Source organism: Petaurus breviceps, unplaced genomic scaffold, assembly GCF_028583685.1.
Source record: "Petaurus breviceps papuanus isolate PSGF00001 unplaced genomic scaffold, PetGlider_PUasm1.0 90617, whole genome shotgun sequence".
NCBI classification, from domain to species: domain Eukaryota; kingdom Metazoa; phylum Chordata; class Mammalia; order Diprotodontia; family Petauridae; genus Petaurus; species Petaurus breviceps.
Genome location: NW_027187287.1, coordinates 1128154 through 1149126, shown reverse-complemented (window position 1 = coordinate 1149126; position 20973 = coordinate 1128154). Strand labels below are relative to the sequence as shown.

General features: G+C 45.3%; 1 protein-coding gene across 1 annotated transcript in view; it reads left to right on the top strand.

The window, feature by feature from the left end:
- Window positions 1–798: 798 nt before the first annotated feature.
- Window positions 799–20973, top strand: part of SLC16A3 (solute carrier family 16 member 3) — a 28641-nt gene continuing 8466 nt past the window's right edge. Inside the window, exons 1-2 of the mRNA XM_069063974.1 lie at window positions 799–1715; window positions 20689–20937. Of these exons, the coding sequence (XP_068920075.1) occupies window positions 20715–20937 (223 nt within the window). The 5' untranslated portion in view covers window positions 799–1715; window positions 20689–20714. The remainder of the gene's footprint in view (window positions 1716–20688; window positions 20938–20973) is intronic.

Here is a 20973-nt window from a genome sequence, read left to right as displayed (position 1 = left end):
CTGGTGGACTGGACTAGGCAAGATGCTAGGCTCTGGGGCCCCAACTGCTGCAACTAGGCCAAACAGGTCATTTAGCTTCTGGACAGGACCAGGCAGGTAGCCAGGTCACTCGGCAGCTGCTGCCAGACAAGGCCAAGATGGTCACTTGGCTCCAGGGCTCTTCAAGAGGTATGACATTTCTGGTGAACCCACTGGACCACTCGGGTTCACTCTTTGATAAATGATTACAGTCTCTATCACCTCTAGCCTCTGGCTCAGCTGGGTGTTATACTTTGGAGCGTTATAGCACTCTTTTCAGCTGGAATATCCATGTGCTCTTTCAGAAACGGCAGTGACCGTTATGATTGGCAGAAGGTAGTGGCATTCAAATTGAACTTTTAAGGGTGCATAGAAATTCAGCTGTGGCAAAGAGGAGAGGAGGGCAAGGATTCCAAGCATAGGGGATATCAAGATGGAAATACAGGGGAGGACATTCTGTGTATAGGGAATAGCTTAAGCTGAGTGTGTAGTGCATAAGCAAGGCATGAATTAGTCCTGTTTGGCTTGAACTCCACAATGTTGATGACCTTAAGTGTCTTATTAGGGAGTCTGAACCTTATTCAGTGGACAAAGGGGTTTCGAACAGAGGATTTGCATGACAATGTCTATATGTAGGTATCTATATACATTTATAGAGAGATGTGTGTTTATGTGTATATGTATACATCTATCATCTTCCTATGTAAAGGTCTCTATATATGCATATATATGAAAGGTCAGTATGAAGATGAATTTGGATCTTGAAGGATCTGAAGCATTATAACAAGTGGTGAGAGGAACATGGGAGATTGGGGACAAGAACTTCTGTCCTGAAATAGTTGGGTAATACATATCTGTCAAATTGTAGTAGAGAAGAGGGAATAATGAGGGACTAAGAGGGATTATGTAAAAATGAAAGGGACAAGACTTGGTTGCTCATTGCATACGTGAAATGAAGGAGGGAAGACTCAAGATGACCCCACAATTATGCTAATGGGAGGTTGGATAATGTCATTGGGCAAAAATAGCAAATGGGAGGTTTTGGTGAGGGGGAGATAAGGAACTTCGGAGGACTTCCCACCAGCCCAGCCTGACCTAACGAGTCTTGGGACACCTGTGTATATTTCCCAGGATCTCTGTCACAACCAGTCCACAAAGCCGCCCCAGGCTACCCGGAAACTGCACGCGGTATGACGCCTTGGGATCCATCAGCTGTTCGAGCTCTGCCCTTGGGTGCGGGCACCCGGGAGCAGTGCGGGGTGCACCCTCCTCCCCCCCTTTCTGCTTCCCCCAAGCTCGGGCCCTCAAAGTGCGGAGACCTGGAGCTGGGGACTCCTGGGTAGCTCCGGGTCTCACGGGCAGCCGGGATCCCCAGTCCGCACCTCCGCTCCACGTGGACTGCCAGGCTCAAGCTCCCGGGCTGGGGTCAGGGCGCGGCGGGCGGGGTGCTGTGGGCGGCGCCATGAGGCGCCCAGCCAGGACAGAGATGGTGACGTGCGCGGGGTACGTGCTGAGCCGAGGCTAGCGAAAGGCTTTAAAAATCGCTCCCAAAGCGGCTGTTCTTGCAGCTGGAGGGAGCTGGACCTAGACCTGGACCCTATTGGTGTGCGGGGGTGGAGCCGGGCACGGGAGCTGGAGCCGGAGCTGGAGCCGGAGCCGGAGCAGGAGGGACTAGAGACCTGAGACCAGGAGCCCAGGTATCGTGGGTGGCGCTGGCTGCTGGGGATGCTTCTGCTCCCGGCTGGCTCGGCTTGCCTCGGCTCAGGCAGCGACGCGGAAAGCCCTTCTCTCTCTCTTGCTCCTCTCTCCACCGGGTCAGGAGGAGCAGGTGGCCGACTCTCTCCAGGCGGGGTGGTCCCGTTCTTTGTGGAGCCAGAAAGGCGCACCCAGGCCCGAGAGCTGAGGGAGGCGGACACAACTTGCTTTTTGTGGGCTTGAGCGGACAGCTCCGGGGATCCCGTCTGTTGTGGAGGAGCTGGGGCCGGACAGGGAGCGCAGAGAGTGCCCAGCCCTCTCTTGTCCCGATTTCTTCTCTCTCTCCCCCCCCATGGAGACTGAGAATCTCTGTACGTGAGATCACGACCCCCCTTGCCCTCCCCATGTGGCTACCTTGCTTACCATCCCTGTTACCATAACCAGAACGGGAACCAGAGAGACACCCCTTCCTAGGGAGCTGGCTCCTTTCTCGAGGTTTAGGAACTTCCCCATCCCAACTCCCCTTTACTGTGCCCAACCCGAGAGCAGCACCTCGCCCTTCCACCATGATCCCATTTCCAAGCCTTGCGTTTTCCAGTCCAGAGATTCTCAGTCTCCATCCCTGCTCAGACCAGCCTAGCCCTCCGGTTCCGGGCCCTTCCCCCACCTTGGTACTCCCTTGCCTCCTCATGGCCCTTAACCCCTACCCGGGCGTGGGGCTCAGTCTTCCCTTTCTTTGCGACTGGGGACCTGAGTTTACCGCCCTGGCGCGGCCTCCTCCAGGAGACCTTCACGTCGGGGTCCTAGTTGGCTGACTTTGGGCTCTGGGCCAGGAGGTTGCCGGACAGAAGCAATGACCAGGCTCGCGTTACGGAGGGAGGGTATATAAATAGCTACCGAGTGTGGCTCGCATCGGCTGGGCTTAGGGGAAGGCACTCTTCCTCCACTCCCTCTGAGCCTCTCCACCCCACCCCCCAGTCCCACAACAGACTGAGGTGTGGCGGTAGCCGGTCCTGTGACCCGGTGAGGTACTATATATGATTCTGCTGTCTTGGGTATCATCCTCATTCCTTCATGGCTCTCAGCCTGACTCCCTTCTCCACCCCGACCCCAACCTTGGAAAAGACCAGGCCCCAAAGGCTGCCCGAGTTTTGAGTGGGTCATTATCACCAGAGGATCGCATGGGTTCTGGATTTAATTCTTGCCTCTTTATCTACTCCGCTTTCTCTGGATGCCACATTAGGTTTCCCCAGTGTGGTTCTGGATTTTGAAAAGTGACTTTTGATGCTCAAGAAACCTATCCAAGAGCCTAACCTTTTCCTTAAGACTCTTGCCAGAGGGGAGGAAATTACACACGTGTGTCTGTTAACTTCTTTAGAGGGAAGGTTGGAATTCTGGACTGGGACTGCTCCTTTTGTCCTCTTTCTCCATTTCTTCGGGTTTTAAAAGCTTCACTATAACCACAAACATACTGTGGGAGGATGTTTAGTGGCTTCAGTTTTCCCAGAGTATTCAGAATCTGTTCCTAGTTCTCTGAAAAAGAGATTCCATAGGGGAGAGCTTTATATCTTCTCCATTTGACTTAGGCTTTCTTTGGCGTTAGTTAGAGAGTTGGGATTCAGAGGTGTGATGTGTGGGTTAAGGGTGGTAATAGTTAGTTGGTGGCTTTCAGGATAGCTCCTTTAAAAACAAACCACAGGGATGCATAGATGCTCCTTTGTACTCTTGTACAAAGTGTGTTTGTAAAGAATATTTGTTTCTTGCTGGTGTTTGTCTTTACTGTCTCATATAACTGGATGATAAATTGGAGCTTTTATTGGCATTGGGAAAAATCATAGTTTGCCAGTTTCCCTCTTTCTTGAATTATAGGATTAAGAACTGTTAGATGCTTTCACCTTGGTGGGAGAATCATATATCATTCCACAAACACAATATGTGAATTTGGCTGGCTAAGGGTCTAATTTAAGTTTGCTAGCCACAGACCCTCTGTCCTTGGGTATGGCTGGGATAATATCAACTACCGATCCTTACCTTCCTAACAGTTTAACTGAACTTTCTGAAACTTGGGGGTTCTTAATTTAAACTGCTCCTTATTCCTAGAGTTTGAAGAGTAACACAAATGCATCATGGATTAGTTAGAGCTGTTGCTAGTATGGGATAAAGGGGGCTTTGCTCCTGGGTGTGGACATGGGGAGGGGAATGCCCTTCTTTCCTGTTCCATACCTCCAAGTCCTTTTGTGGTATGTGACAAAATGGCCCCTTGTTGATACTCATAAGGCCTCTTAACTGTGGTGCCTGTCTGGGACCCTGCCACCTTCTGGTATGATTGTTTCAGAGATGGGATTGTCCTCTTTCCCTCTGCAATCCACCACCTCCCCATATGAATTTGTTCAATATGCCAATCTACCTAGTTATAGATTTAAACAAAGCATATCAATTAGAATGGAAGGGAATCTTAGAGATAATCTAGTCCAAACCTTTATTTTACATAAGAGGAGACAAACCTAGAGAGGTGGAGGTTTTATCCAAGGTTACATTGCTAGGTAGTGGTAGTAGTAGTAGTAGGCTCACTAACCCAGCTGAATAAGATTGTTAGTCCTGTGCTCCTGTTTACACAATGTGTTTCTCCTGCTAATCAGAGCCAGAGTCTCAGCTACCTGGCCTCCGAGCAAGGAGCTTACGGGACGGTGAGAAGGGTAAGTGAGGATGACCTGGGAGCCAAGTGCTGGGAATTCCAAAGCCCCAGCCAAAGCCCAGGGTTCCTTTCCCGCTTTCAGCAACACATCCCAATCCATTCCATTTCAAGAAATATTTATTAAGCACCTACTATATTCAAGACACTGCTTAGGGCTGAGGACACAAAGACAAACGAAAAGCTACCTTTACCCTCAAGGGGCTTACTGAGAATGGATATGTTGATTTAAAGGGAAAGGTATCTGCTGGTGAAGTTACACTCCCTACCTGAGGGATGCTAAGCTTGGCTTTTAGAAAAGCATGAATAAGAGAAGCTTATAAGATACAAAGGAGAAAATGAACGTAGAATTTAAGTGGACTTTGAAGGAAATTAAAAAAAAATCAGACTATTAGAACCTCATATCCAGCTGTTTTCTTATTGGCCAAAGGATCTGTGAAAAAGCTGGTGGGGAAAAAAATCACAATTTACATTTATAAAACAAAATGTGATTACAAAGCCCATTGTTATATACATTGTTTTGTAGAATCTTTACAATAACTTTATGATATTGGAATAATGAAGATGATTTTACAGATTAAAAAAAAACAAATTCAGAGAGTCTGTCCAAAGTCAAACAGCAAGCAAGTGGCAGGTTTGAAATCCAAACCCAGGTCTTAAATCCTATAGTCTTTCTTTCTATTAGAACATGTTGCTTGATCAGTTGACCAAGGTCAGGTGAAAATTTGGAGTTAGTGAGTGTTGGAGCACTGGATTTAGAGTCAGAGAACCAGGGCTTAAATCCTGGGTGTGGCTTATAGTACCACATCTGGTATAGAATTCAAGAGATGGTACCAACTTTTTAGGGTGGCTATTTCCTCATCTTCACAATGAAGTTTGATTAGATGATCCCTGAGGATTTTCCCAACTCTAAATCCTGTGACCTAAAGAAATAAAGCCCCTATGAGATTTAAAGATGATGTTACTTGGGAGAACTGCAGGAGGGTTGAACGAGGAAGGACTTGCAGGGGGCAGAGGAGTCAGAAAGGGTCCTAGGGATTTGGCTCCAGGTCACACCTTCAGGTTGGTAGCAGAAGGGAGATTCCTGGAACTGAGGAGAAACTTGTAGTATCCATTTCACTGCCAAATTGAATAAGATTTTTGGTTAATTCAGAACCAAAGTCTTAAGGTGTTCTATAGGATTTAGGACTTGAAGGGACAAGGGACCTTATGAATCACCTTATGTAACCCCCCCCCATCCTTTTTTTTTCCACAGTTGAGGAAATGGGGAAACCACATGATAATATATAGTTTTGCCCCTGCCCCCCACTCCCTTCCTGTCCATTAGGTCAGCAGTCAGTGGCCAAACAAGGATAGTGTGGACTGTGCAGCAGTTAGCTATAATAAGTCCCCACGGCTTCCTAGCCACCATAAGGCTAGGAAGGCCTTTGAAAGTTGGTTTGCCTCTGAACTGCAGCCTCTCAACTTGGAAAGCACAGGTCAGGTTTCTAGGTGGGGAGACACAAACCTCCTTCCAGAGTTCTTTCATATCATGCCTATGAAAATCCAGGGAGGAAGAGGGGTCCCTTTACCTGCTCGATAAACTGTGCCCAGGCCAAAGAACCATGAGGAACCGCTGAGAAGTAGTTATATCATTGATGGTGACACTGGTGAGGCTCAGTGCTGCTGTTTTTTAATCTTAGATAATCAAGCCAGAAAACTCTGATATCCTAGTCGACAATCAATTTATGATATAACCTAATTGCTGGTTTCTAAGGGGACTGACCATTAGAGAGTGAAAGTGAGAAAAAAAAAAGAGAGAGGAGATTTAAATAACCATCTTGGAATTACTTAAATCAATCTAATTAACCCTTCATTTATGTTGGGTGAGATGGAAGGATCTTTGTCGTAAACACATTAGTCAGTGGATGTCCTGAAGGGTGAATTTGTTGGAGGTGGGGGAGGAGGGGAGAAAGGATGAGCCCAAATTTTTAGAATTCTCTCTGGAGACTGATTCCCAATCTAGGTACAGGCACACCTCATTTTATTGTGCTTTGGACTTACTATGCTTTCCAAATACTGCATTTTTTTTTTTTACAAATTGAAGGTTTGTGGCCACCCTGCATTGAGTAACAACAGCATGTGCTCACGTTATGTCTCTGGATCACATTTTTGGTAATTCTTACAATATTTCAAACATTTTCATTATTATTTTATCTATCATGGCAGTCTATGATCAGTGATCTTTGAAGTTACTATTGTAATTGTTTTGGGGCACCACGAACCACGCCCACACAAGATGGTGAACTTAAGAAATAAATATGTGTGTTCTGACTGTTCTATGACCAGCTTATTTCCCCATCTCTTTTCTTCCCGTCCAGCTTCCCCGTTCCCTGACACACAACAATATTGAAATTAGGCCAATTAATAACCTTACAGTGGTCTCTCAGTGTTCAGATAAAAGGAAGAGTCAGTGGATGTGGCAAACTTCATTGTTCTTTTTTTTAAGAAATTGCCACCACCACCCCACCCTTCAGCAACCACCACCCTGATCAGTCAGTAGCCATCAGCATCAAGGTAAGACCCTCTACCAGCAAAAAGAGTACAACTTGCTGAAGGCTCAGATGATGATTAGCATTTTTTTTAGCAAAAAAAGCATTTTAAAACTAATTATGTACATTGTTTTTTTAAAACATAATACTTGATTATTGTCATTTGTGTTCAAAGAGTACCAACATAACATCACTGTGTTGAGGTCAAGGTATAGCATGTCCAACTGTGGCAGCGTGTCCGATCAATAGGAGCCAGAAAGCTCTGCCACAGGATGGACACAAATAGTCCATGTGAACATTTGTAGTGGAGATGTCTCTAAATTTGTGCATCTCATGTTTCATAATACTAGTACACACTTAATAGACTATAGTATAGCGTTAGAATAACTTTTTATGTTCTGGGAAACCCCAAAATTTGTGACTTGCTTATTGCAATATTCACTTTTTTTGTGGTGGTCTGGAACCAAAACTGCAAAATCTCCAAGGTATGCTTGTACCTATTCTAGCTTTCTGTGGATCATACCTTTCATCAGTGCCCCTAGGAAAAGGGGACCATCTTAGGAAATGAGGGGAAGATCATAGGTTTAGAGTCGAAAAGGACCTTAGAGAAAACTTAGTTCAACTCTAATCTTTGAAAGTATGGAAACTGAGTCTCAGAGAGGTTAAAGTGATCATACTAATTATAGTTAAAATGTGTCAGTGATGGGATCTGAATCCAGGTTTTCCTTACTCTAAGTCCAGCATATCATACTGAATCTATGCCATATAACTTGGAGGTCCCCCATTCCCTCCATGGAGTAGTATTTCCTAAGACGTTGGGATGATGGGAGAGCACTGGGAGTCAGAAGTCCTGGCTGTGTAAATTACTTCTTTGGTCTTGTCTCTTCCTCTGTAATATCTTGTATCTCAAAGGTTCTGTGAGTCTGTGAGTGTCCAAGAAAGCTCCTGGATAATTCCTTGAGTGTCTCTCTGAGATTGGTCATTCTAGGTGAGCAGCAGTAGGGGTAGGGATGGATCAAGGGATTATGGTCAGTCAGGGTCACTCATATATTAGGAGAATGGTTGTTATTACTCAGAAGGGAAACTGGGGAGACTGTATTTAGCATCAGGCAGCAGTCATTCCCCAAGATTCTAGTCATTTTAAGGAAAGAAGTGTTGGGGGAGGCAGGCTTGTGAGTGGCCTGTGTATTAGTCACACAAGCTTTGGAGATCCGTTTGACATACATATGTGAGACACTCTGCTGAAGAAAAGGCCTCTGAATGACTTGTGTGGGGGTGGGAGTGAGAGGGTTTCACAGGGACATTGTGCCCCCGTTGCAGGAAGGTTAAACAATCTCTCTGGCCTCAAAATGAAGGCGGGGCCTGAAGTGACGACGGCCTCCGCAGAGCCGTGGGTTGCACTGCTCTCTTAGACCTTCGTTCCTAGGAAGGGATGTGGGAGGAGGAACCAGGGTAAAAGATGAATGAAGTCCGGCTGTGCCAGCACCACAAAGTGCACAGCAAGCGTACGATTAGAGTCTAGCAGGTATACCTTCCTTGGGAGGGTGGGAATCCCACCTAGAAACAAAGCCCTGGCAGGGTAGAGGAAGGGGGATGTTAGAATTGCCAGTTCTTTTAAAGTGGTAAGCTATGGGACCTCTACCTGGAGGGGGAGGAGGTGGAGTTGGTGGCAGCTGGCGGCCTCAGTGATAGTGTTCAGCCGGGTGGCATGATCAGTTCAGCCAAACACAGCAGCCTTGGTGAATGGGCTACAACAGAAGTTGTCTGTTCCTGTAATTTTGATGGAGCATATACTCTGGTGAATACAACTGTGCTGTGAGTAACTTGAGCTGAGTACTGTAGACAATACGGTAGTAGCTCCTCTCCCTGCTCGTCACGTCCCCCACGTCCCCCACGTCCCCTTGCAGCTGGGTTTCCTCTGAGCAGACAGGCTGGCCCAGCCCTCTGTGGGATGCAGGGAATTCTAGGGGTGCCAGGGGCAGCCCTCTCCTCTTCCTTCTCCTGTAGCTACAGTCCTCAGGTAGCCCAGAGTCCAAATTCCCTAATGTAAATGTGATCCTTGGTGAAGTGATAGGATCTGGGAATGTGTAGCTAGGAGTCGAAGGTCAGAATATGCCTGCAGGTATTAGGGGTGAGGGTAGGGAGCTTCCAAAGCTACTGGGAACAAGACCCTGGGATGGGGCAGAGAAGGCTGGGGAGTCAAGAGAAGCCAATCACAGACAGCCATCTCTTTGCAGTTGAGAAAATGATGGGGAGGAAGAAAAGGGTGGTAAGAGTAGGAGCTGGGATCAATCACTCAGTATTTGGGTATCTAATACTGCTCTTGCCTTGACAAAAGTTAGGAAGTTTGAAGGAAACTGAATTTTGAAACTGGGTTCCTGCTCATGCCTCTGGGGGCTGAGTTGGGAGATAAGTGGTGCAGATGCTGGAAAGTGACCGGGAGAACCTGCTTCTTTTCCACCCCCTGAAGGGATTCCGAGACAAGTTGAATGGTGGGTTCTGGGAACTCCAGGAAGCAGCAGGTTCTAAGACGTGTACCCCCATTTGGAGGTGGAGATGAGGAGGAGCCTGCAGGGAAGGAATCTAGTTGGGGTGGTAAGTTAGTATCTTGAGGCTCTTCCTTTTCCTTAAACCTGTTCTAGCTTGTTTGTTTCCCAAGGCAGGATTTACAGACAACCTCATTCCATATCTACCTTTGCCTTTGTGTTTTATTGACCTATTGTGTAGAGCAGGGGTGGGGAACCTGCTGCCTTGAGGCCACGGCCCCAGGTAAAGTTTGGTTCCCCACCTCTGAAGAGCATTTGACCCCCTGGCTGGGGTTTGCACCTGATTCATCAATCAATAAACATTTACTTGGTATAAAGTACTGTGATGGGTTTTAGGAGTCAAAGAAGACCAAGTCACTAGAAAAGAAAGGACACGTACAAAGTGGGAAGGCACGGTGGTTGGTAGAGTTGAACTGTTGCCTGAGTATTCAGGGCAAGATTACTATCTCATGGAAGACCAGACAGATTTTCAGGAGGCTGAGCCACTTGGAGTTCCCAAGGATTTAGGCCACTGATATTTCCCCCACACTCCTCACCCCAGGTGGGGGGGGGGGGCAGGGAGGGGGAAGTACAGCACAACCAGTCTGATATTGCCAGGCTTAAAGACTCATCATAAGGACATGGGGGTCACAAACACGGCCACAAAGAAAGATGCAAGAGCCAAGAGTTGTGGGTTGTTGAAGGCTGATCCTTGTGGTTGGAGCAGAATGGTTTAACTAGGGGGCTGCCATATTGGATAGCATGTAGGAAAAGGGAAGGGAATACAAATTTATATACAGTTACTCCTTTCACATCACGAGTTTCTTTACTATGGTTTTCAAAATATTGTGAGCTGGCATAAGAAATTAAATGAAAATTTTGGGGAATTTTGCAAGTAGCCGAAGAGGACACATGTGAAAGCCAGTAGATGACACCAAGCCATTGACCAGACACTTAACCCGAATTTTACAATAAGTATTGTAAACACCCCTGCCCCCTAACCCTGAGTGAGCACCAATGAGCAATGTGGAAGAGATAACTGTAGTCTGTCTATGTATCAGGCACTTGTGCTAAGTGCTTTTCAGTTATTATCTCATTTGATCCTCACAACAACCCTGTGAGGTAGGTGCTGTCATTATCCCCATCTGACAGATGAAGAAACTGAGGCAAATAGTAGTTAAGTAACTTGCCCAGGGTCACACAGCAAGCAAGCATCTGAGGTTGAATTTGAACCTACCCACGGCATCACCTAGCTGCTCCCACCTATCTGGATGATGGTAATTTCAAGGCCATTGTTGTTGCTCAATCCTTTCAGTTGTGTTTGACTCTTTATGACCCCATTTGGTATTTTCTTGGCAAAGATACTGGAGGGGTTTGACACTTCTCCAGCTCAGGATCAAGTGACTTGCCCAGCTAATAAGTGACTGCTGCCAGATTTTGAACTCAGGTCTTCCTGACTCCAGGCCTAGCACACTCATCAACTAGCTACCCCAAGATCATGGGTATGACCATCTCTTTTTATGTGTAGCTAAGATGGAATGGAAGAGTGAGTAGGTCGTGGAAATTGAATACATTGAGGAACTTGGATATTAGGGTGTCTGGGGGAGCAACAATATGTATGTTGAAGTATGAGGGTAGGGGTTGGGATGGAGAGAGACCGAGGAAGGCAGGAGAATATCCTGGAGGTAGATAGAAAACTACTGCCAAAATCTGAACTGGGTGATAATTTTGAAAAGCATGAATCTCAAAGGAGTAATGGTTGCTGAGGGATGGCATGGGAGAGTATGGAAGTGGCATTAGGAAACAAGTAGTATTCTACTTCCCCTACCAGACTCCCCCTGCCCCAAGTAGGGGGTATAAGTGACAGTGCAACCAATACTGGAAAAGGTGGCGAGGGAAGCCCTGCCATCAGGAGGGAGCCAGGTCTGTCTGGGTGATAGCCTGAAGATGGAGGGAGTGAGGATGGAAAGGGTTAAGATGAAGGCAAGTTTGTCACCTGTGGAGTAGAGACATTCCAGTGACACCAGTGGAGAGGAACAATCCGGGGGCTGTGTTGAGGAGGATGGCAGTGATGGAGCGAGCAATTGGGGATGGGAAATAAGAGTCACCATCCTGAAGGCCTCTCTAGTAGGACTGAAGGACTACTAATCTCTTTCACAAACTCAGCAGCCTTCTTCCTCTGCAGAGGCTTGGAATCCGCTCTGCTCTCCTCTCCACTTTGTAGAATCCTTAGCTTTCTTGAAGGCTCAATTCAAGCCCCAGTTCTTATATGAAGCTATTCCTCATCTTCTTGTTTATGCTCTCTCCCCCCTCAAATTATCTTGTATTTACCTATTTACTGTTATGGGGCATCTAGGTGGCGAAGTGGGTAGTGCTGGGCCTGAAGTTAGGAAGACTTATCTTCCTGAGTTCAAGTCTGGCCTCATTCACCTACTAGCAGTATGACCCTGGGCAAGTCACTTAATCCTGTTTGCCTTAGTTTCTTCATCTGTGAAATAAGCTGGAGGAGCAAATGGCATACTACTCCAATATCTGCCAAGAGAACCTCAAATAGGGTCACAAAGAGTTGGACCTGACTGAAAAATAACAACAACAGTCTAGAAATAGTAATTTTTAATAAAAGTTGGAGAAATTGATCCTCACAGAGATGGAGTGACCAGCAGGGTCACACAGGTTGCATGTAGACCCAAGTTTTAGGACTTCAAGCTCAGTGTACTTTTCACAACACTACAATGATTTAATTTTCCTTTTGGCTCCAGCAGGGACTCCCCAAGGGTGTCTAGAATGGGTGAAGCTATTTAAAGCTTTCAATTTCCTAGGCTCAGGGCCTGAGCACACCCGAATCTCTTCTAGCTCTAGGTATGAGTGGTTCTGACTTGCTTCTTGGCAAGTAGGCTCTAGCTAAAGGTCCATCCCATCTTAGCTAATCACCTCAGAAATAGAATGGGCAAAGCAACTTTCCCTGGAAGAGGTGCCTGTGATATAGCTGGCATTCAGACAACAACATTAAATTAGCCAAGTGAGGTATTGGATAGGGGTGGTTCCCCCAAGACTAGATAGGCATGGTGGTCTGGGTAATTTATATATCCTGAGAGTGGGAAGAGGATGGAATAGTCTTTACCTTAGCCTGGGAAAGTCTTAAGGACTATAGGTCCATCCTTATACTGGAAACCTACTGGATTTTGGTATTGCATTATTTGTATAGGTGGCTTAGTGGATAGAGCCCCAGGACTGGAGTCAGGAAGACCTGAGTTCAAATCTAACCTCAGACATTTTCTAGCTGTGTGACCCTGGGCAAATCACTTAACTGTTTACCTCAGTTTCCTTATTTGTCAAATGAGTAGGAGAAGGAAATGGCAAAACCACCCCAGTATCTTTGCCAATATAACCCCAAACGCGGTCACAAAGAGTTGGACATGACTGAAATGACTGAACAACAAATAGTATTAAGAACACTGACCTAGGTTTTCACCTTGACCATGAATGAGCTATGTAGATCCCTAACTCCCTATAGACTTAATAACTGGTAGATTGAAGCCCCTCTCTCCTCAGTGTCACCCCTCCAGAGTTTTCCCAGTAAGCTCTGCTTCAGCTCTAAATTTGGACCTAGGCCACAGCCCCCTGATGCTGGGTTTCAGGGCCTTCTGTAGTTCTCCTTAGGCCATTTGCTCAGCTTTCAGTTGTGTCCAACTCTTTGTAACACCATTTGCACTACCTCGTTACCTGTGTGACCCCCTTTCTTTCCAGGGCTCTTCATGCTTCCATAGTCCCCTTTCTATGCTGGTACACTTTTTCAGGCATAGAACTCCTGGCCTGTCCTCATCTGACTCAGGATTCTTTTCTACTACACACTTGCCTTCTCCTCTTTTTTCCCCCAGGAGATTTACTCCTTTTTCAGTAGTAGAGGGTAGAGGAAAGGCAGGAAAACATTAAGAACTAGATATACATTTGCTCTTTATATACTTTGTATATCTGCCTCTCTATGAGCCTGTTTTCTTCCCAGTAGAATGTTACTTGAGTGCAGGAACTGTTTTCATTTTTGCTTTTCTATCTAAGGGTGCTTGGCACATGGTATGTGCTTAAGAAAACCTTATTAAATTGAATTGAATGGAACAAAGATTTATTGAGTGCTTATTATGTTTTAGGGGTTGTTCAAGGCTCCCTGGGGGATGACCTCAGTTCAGTATTCCCCCAACACAAGAAGGGTTAGGCATCCTTCCCCCAAAACAAGTCCTGATGGTCTCTGTTGCCCCAGTTCTCTTGGCTGGAAAGCAAAAGTATTGGGGGCAGACTGACAGTTGGGGAGATGGGGGAAAACAATGGAAAGGCAAGGCTAAGGGGATTGTAACATTGCAGTATTGCCAGCTGGCATAAATCAGGAAGAGACTTATGGAAGACATATCAGGAGGGCTGGATGATAGGGTCAAGGTTGTGCTTAAACATTTCTGAGCCCATGGAAGCACTATTAGTCAAGCCTCTCTCTGCCTTGAGGTCCAAGTGGGGTCATCCAGTCTACTGTGAACTACCTACACAATGCAGTAAGAGGATATACTTTTGGGCTCTGCACAAAGTTGGGGGGATGGAGAAAGGAGACTGCTTCCGGGTTGTAGGTGGAGGGATGAGGGGGGAGAAAGACTTGAATCTCTGCTCCAACTCTATGGCTTTGGGTAATATGATTAACTTCAAAGCCTCAGTTTCCTATCTTAAAAAGGGTTGAAAGCTTTTGAGTTGAAAGGGATCTTTGAGTTTATCTAATCCAATCACCTCATTTTACCCAATGAGAAAACCAAAGTATAGAGAGGTTGACTTAACCCAAAGTCACTTTGGTAGGAAGTGGCAAAGTTGGGATTTGAAATGAGTTGTGTGGACTCCAAATCCAGTGTGTGTGACACTACCTCACTGGGCCTTTGTGGTTGTTGCTGTAGGGAAAGCCAGATACACTGTGTATGTGAGTTGTTACTTTGGACTGCCTAAATGTGGGAGCCACATTTACCAACTTTAATATGGGGGTAGCTAGGTGGCACAGTGAATAGAGAACTGGCCCTGGAGTCAGGAAGACCTGAGTTCAAATCTGGCCTCAGACACTTGACACACTTAAAAGCTGTGTGACCTTGGGTAAGTCACTTAATCCCAGTTGGCCTGCCTTCCCCCCTCCAAAAACAAACAAACAAAAAACCAACTTTAATATGTCTCAGTCTGCTCCCAGGGATTTGGAGGGAGTTGTCAGGGGAAGATCCCAGAATGGAGGAAATGGCAGAATCTTCCCTGACTCATTCCTTCCAGGCAGTAGGTGTACATTGAGTCACCAGCTTATCCTCTTTGGGATCATTTTCTTATATGCCAAACATATGTGACCAAGGCTATGGAGCTCAGAGTGGCAACAATACCTTTATAAAACAGGGGGAACCTGCAGCCTCAAGGCCACATGTGGTCCTCTAGGTCCTCAAGTGCAGCCCTTTGACTGAATCCAAACTTCACAGAACAAATTCCCTTAATAAAAGAATTTGTTCTGTAAAACTTGGACTCCGTCAAAAGGTCACACCCAAGGACCTGAGCTTAGTCAAGATCTTTTGGTGGAGAGTGTACCACCCAAAGGTAAGGACTTTCTTTTGGGGAGAAGTTTGAGTTCCTTTGTTCTGGCTGTTCACATGCCTGGGATGCTGTCCCTCTTTGATCCCTGGCCTCCTTTAAGATTCAACTCAAAGGTTACTTTCTGCTGCAGGGAGTCTTTGTTGGAAGGACCATGTGAGGGCTTTCTCCTCTAAGGCTACTACATCTATTATGCTTATATTTTGTAGGCACAGATTTATATAGATAGTGTCTCTCCTTGAGGGCAGGAGATGTTTCGCTTTTTTTTTTTTTTTGGAGGGGGAAGGCATGGCAATTGGGGTTAAGTGACTTGCCCAAGGTCACATGACTAGTTTTATGGTAAGTGTCTGAGGCCGGATTTGAACTCAGGCCCTCCTGACTCCAGGGCCAGTGCTCTATTCACTGTGCCACCTAGATGCTCTGCTTTTTTTTTTTTAAGGTGGGGGTAGGAATTCCAGTGTTTAGCACAGTGCCTGGCACATAAATTAGCAATTACTAAATAAATGCTTATTGATTGGTTGCTAAGGGTCAGGCGTCCATCAGTGATAGAGCAAATGGTTCTAAGAGAGAAAGAAGCAAAGACATAGAGAGGGAACTTAGTTCTCTTTGTGATGAAAAGCTGGCTGTGCCTGAGGGGCTGACATTTTTTTTGTCTCTGCAGGTCCAAGTCCTTAGCTGGGTGGTGGGTGGCCTCTTGGTGGCTGCTCTTCTAGATGTCATTCTCAGTCTTCTGGATCCCTTGGGACCCACTCTTGGCTTTGGGTAGCAAGGATCAAGGAAGTAGCAAACCATGTAGCCACAGGGAATGGGGTCAGAGAAGGAAGGAGAGGGAAAGATACCTGAGATTGTGGGCAAAAGTAATACAGTAACAGTTAAGACAAGAATGGCTCTTAGAGATTATTTTACAGGGGAGGAAACTGAGGCCAAAAGATGTGAAGAGACTTACCTAAGATCATGTGACTAATTAGTGGAAGACCTAGGACTGGCAACTCAGGACTCTTGGTTCCTAGTTCAATAGTCTTTCCACCATAGCATATTGGAAATTGGGTAAGGTTTGGTTTGGCCTGGTGGACACAGAGAACCAGTGAAATGTAGTAGTTAACAGTGTTCTTCCTGAGCACCCAGACATGCGTCTATAAAGAATGGAATACCAGTTTATGTAAAAAATATGTAAATCGATGATAATCCTTTTAGCTTGGTAGATGAGGTGAACCAGCCGCCAAGCTTTCAGATGAGAAGGCAGGCTTTGTTTTATGGGAGAGAGCAGGAAGTATATGAGACCGCAGTATCTTCCTACTCACCTTTTGTAAACAGAAAAATTACAAAAGGAAAAGGGTACCCACAGATTAAAAAAAATAGGCAAGACTTCTTTTTTTCTTTGAAAACTGGAATGCTGGGTATTTCAGTCTATCAATCTGTGTCCTTTGTCATCAGAGGGAGAACATGTCTGGGACACCAGAAGTCAGCAAAGTAAAGGTATCTTTCCATACTTTTTGCAATAGGGGTGTTTCATGAGGAGTTTTGCAGGACACAATCCTCTAAGGGAAGCTAGGACAGAAGGATCCAGGAGAAGCACAATTGGGTGCTATTTAACTTGCCCACTGTCAACCGCCTTCTGTGGAAGTCACCAAAAGCCCAAAGAATAAAATAAAAACTAAAACAGCAGTCCTCAATATCCACCATCTTCATTTGTGAGATCCTGTAGAGACAAATGCTACAAGAATCTCCTCGTACGTCGGTGGCAACATCTCTCTCAAACCTGTCAGTTTTCTGGAAATGTCCTTTGCAGTTGTGATCTTGCAGACTTGTAGAATCTTATATATTGAAATGATACAAAGACAATTTGAAATCCCCTTACATTGTTGCCTCTGGCTTCAGGAGACAGGTGGCCAAGGTGTGGCCCAATCCATGTATGTAGCTCCAGGATCTTGGGAGGGCCAGGGGTGAGTTTTGGCATATTGACCTTTGTATGTTTGGTTCCTGGATGTTTCTCAGTTGTAAAGGAGAGGCAAGTGATATAAAGGGCATTGGCTCATTGACTTTAGGGTCAGATCTACATTTAAATTCTAGTTCCACAACTTGCTTACCTCAGGCATATCAGCACCCCTCTCTCTGGGCCTGTTTCCTTGTATGTAAACTACATTTTGATAGGGGGAGGGAGGAGGGTTTGGACCAGCTGCTTTCTAAGGACTATCTCAGTTCTGAAACCTGTGAAACAAAGGGCATGGTGGCTTTTCTACTCTGGAGCACAGGTGTCTGTCCCCACTCATCTCTTCTACCTCAGCCACTTGAGAAGGGAAGTGATCTGATTCTGGCTCCTTACAGACCAGTCTCCCTTAGGCCCCAAGGGCAGTCTTGCTTGGGTTATTTCTGGGTTGGGTATGTGACTCTCCTATAGATAGGGTGTTTATAAATGTCACTAAAGGCCACTCAGCTTGGGGTATGCACACACATGTGCCCAGCACTCAGTGGGCTGGACATACCACACCAGGCTTAGGGCTTCTTCTTTCCTGCTTCACTCTGCCCTTATTACAATGCTTTATGAGGAAGCATGCCTTACTGGCTCAAATGTGAGTTACCTCAACAAACTTTTTAACCTGTTGGGGAAGAGCAGCATGTATTCTGCTTCTGAGACTCTCACCTTGTGAAGCAAGGGGACACCTGCAAATTATAAGATAGTGGCTCTTGAGTTCTAACTGCTTTCAGCTTTCCTGACTTTCTCTTACCTAATTTAGAGTGGAGACCGGTGTTTTTATGTGTTTTTAGAAAATCCAGTTTTTCTGCTAAATGACTCTAGAATTGTCCAAAAATACTTATCAGTTTCCCCCAAAGAGGGGAAACTTATTTATTAGGTTTTTCTCTTGGATTACTAATCTTTTGTCTCTTTCCTTCCCCTACTGGTTAGTATTATCAGGATCTTGTCATTTCCTAGTTATTTTGCTATTCAGAATCTCTAAACCTAGTATTTCAGCATTCTCTTTTTCTGCTTCAGCAACCTTTGGGGAAAGAGAGGCTTGGATTTTGTATGCTCCTGGCTATCCCCTGCCAGTGCCCATATGCAGGAGCTGGCGAATGTCTATGTTTGATTGAGATGTAGTTTTGCCCCCGAGATGTTAAGTTTTCAGATTGGTTTACTATTTATTGGGGAAGCAGTTTAGGATTAGCTGACAAAAGCCAGAGTCCTACTCCTGAGGGACCTACGGCCCAGCTGTACCTTCAGATGGAAGAGTGTTTACCTGAGTAGTGAGCCTTGAATTAGTTTGCTGGCCAGGTAATGGCCCATCACCAAGAATTTTCAGGACAGTTCTGGAAAAAAAACAAACCCTTACATTCTTCCTCCATCTAGTTCGTACTGATTGTAGAGGGAGTAGTTGCTGCATAATTGAACTCCATGAACTGGGAGGTTTTCTCCTTTTGCACGAATGAGTTCACCTTGATCTTCCCAGACAGCTGCTATGAGACTCTCTTCTAGTTTACAGAAAGCACAATCGTTCCAAATGCAGAATGCTATCTGAATTTCAAGAAATGTTCCAGTGTTCAGACTTTGTTCCCTTCAGGCCATCCCAGGCTCAGCAAACATGGATGAAAGAAGGGGTGTCAGGGATAGGTATAGCAGTATGCCAGGAATAGAACATTTTCTGCAGTTAATTGAATTGTCCAGAGGGGGCTTTTATCGCATTTAATTTAGAGTGCCTAAATGGTGTCTATTTTGTACCTGCCTTTTCTCCAGGGCAAGAAGTTAGGGGACTGCTGTTCTGTTTAATTAGGACACTGATGACCTGCCAGCAAATGCCCAGCCCAGTGGCTGCAGTTTTTGAATTTCTTTGGGGGAAGAAAACAAGTGACATGAGCTTCTGAAAACAGTGCCTAACTGTCCGCCATGTTTGTGGTAGTTATCCACCTTTTAGTAATACTCTAGGTATTTAACAAATATTTATTAAATACTAATATGCTGGGGACTCAGCTAGGTTGATGAGGATGTCACAACAAAAACAAATTGTCCTTTATTTAAAGGAATCACATTGGACAAAAGATATTTTTTGTTTATTTTATATAGCTTAAAGGGTACTTAACATCATCTATGCAGGCCCTCTAATTCCAGGTGGAATGATGACCAGTTAATTTCAAGAAGTTTTGTCAAACAAGAAACTTCCCGCTGTGCAGATGAGATCTCAGTCTGGAAGGCGGTGATGGAGTGCAGTTGGATACCTTTAATATCATCTGTCTATATTTTTGCTTTTTGAGCAAGGAAGCATTGGGTGAGAGTGCCCTCTGCTGAACAGTGGGGAGCACTGTATGATGAAAAGAGCATTCAATTGAGAGTCAAGGAGACCCAAGTTCTTAGGCTTGGAGCTGCCTTTCTGTATGACCTTAGACAAGTCACTTTTCTGATCCCATTTTTTCATTTATAAGATGAAAGGGTCAGACTAGTTGATTTTTGAAGGCCCCCTTTTATTTTATGAGAGGGTCTCTGGGGCACTGATTCTAACTGGTTTGCTGATATTTGGAGGATGTCCCTAGTAGAGAGACCTGAGGTATAGTTATCATTAATAACTTGTGTTCATTTCTTGGGCATGTGTAATACAAAGATGACTTGCATTCGTCTACAAAATCATAGCTGGCATATCATTTGCTCCAGCATTCAAACTTTAGACTGGGTACATAATAGGCTGTCAACCTATTATCACTTGATTCCAGTAGTTTAATGACTGAGCTGTCCAGGGCAAATTTTTTTTTGTTGTTGTTCCTTTTCAAGCACTTCAGAGGAAAAATACTTCCTTTGTATTCCACTTCAGTGCTTCATTGCCCTAATAGGCAAGACATGCTTTCTTTCAACTGACAACTTATAAAAATTAACTTTTTACTTTGTCAGCTGTGGAGTAAGGAGCTGCTTGCAAACTAGGGGGAGGTCAGAGGGCTCAAATCAAGGTGATGGAGTGAATGGGAGGGGTGAAAAATAAAGCTCAGTTTTTAATCCCAGGCTCTCTTAAAGCCCCCTTTCCTGAAGGGAGATAGCAATCAAGTTTTCTGTAGGTGAAGCTTTTTTAAAAAATGAAATTACTACACTTTAAGCTGTGGGAGGATGAGGAAGGGGAGAAACAAGTGCAAAAGGTATGACTTTTGGGAATCTAAATCACAGACCCCTCAGCTCTCACAACTCTGCCTCCCCAAATTTTAAGGTGGATAAGGGGAGCTGGCAGAATATGCTAAGTCAATAAACAAAATGTTCATTTTACAGTGACTTCACTCTTATCGTATGAAAAAACTATTACCAACTGTTGTGGGTCTCTATTTGATTAACCATAAAGTAAGGCTGTATTGATTCCAGCCCTTCATAAGGATGATAAAGATCTGCATGAACAAGATCCCAATAGCCTTGGAACGGAAAGACCTGTGTCATTTGTGATCTCTGTCTTGCCCATCAAAAATACCTCATAGCAGAGGTAATGTCTCAGAATTAGATTGTTTGGAAGCCTGGTTTCCCAGTTCCCTGGGCACTCTGATGTATGTGATTCTTGTTTCTAGGGTATCTCTTGCATGTGTAACAACTCTGTCCCCTCCCTTAACCTGCTTTGTCTTAGATGAGATTATCACCTGGTTGACCTAGAATGCAACTTCTGTATTTCCTCTTTCTCAGACAGCTCAGAGTCATCACGTGACAGCATGGGAGTGGTGGTGGCTGACGATGGTCCAGCAGGTGTCAAGGCCCCAGATGGTGGATGGGGCTGGGCCATCCTCTTTGGCTGTTTTATCATCACAGGATTCTCTTATGCCTTCCCCAAAGCAGTCAGCGTCTTCTTTAAAGAACTCATCCGGGAGTTTGACATTGGCTACAGTGACACAGCTTGGATCTCATCTATTCTGCTGGCCATGCTCTATGGGACAGGTGAGAAGAGGCTAGCTTGAATATAGATAGCATTCT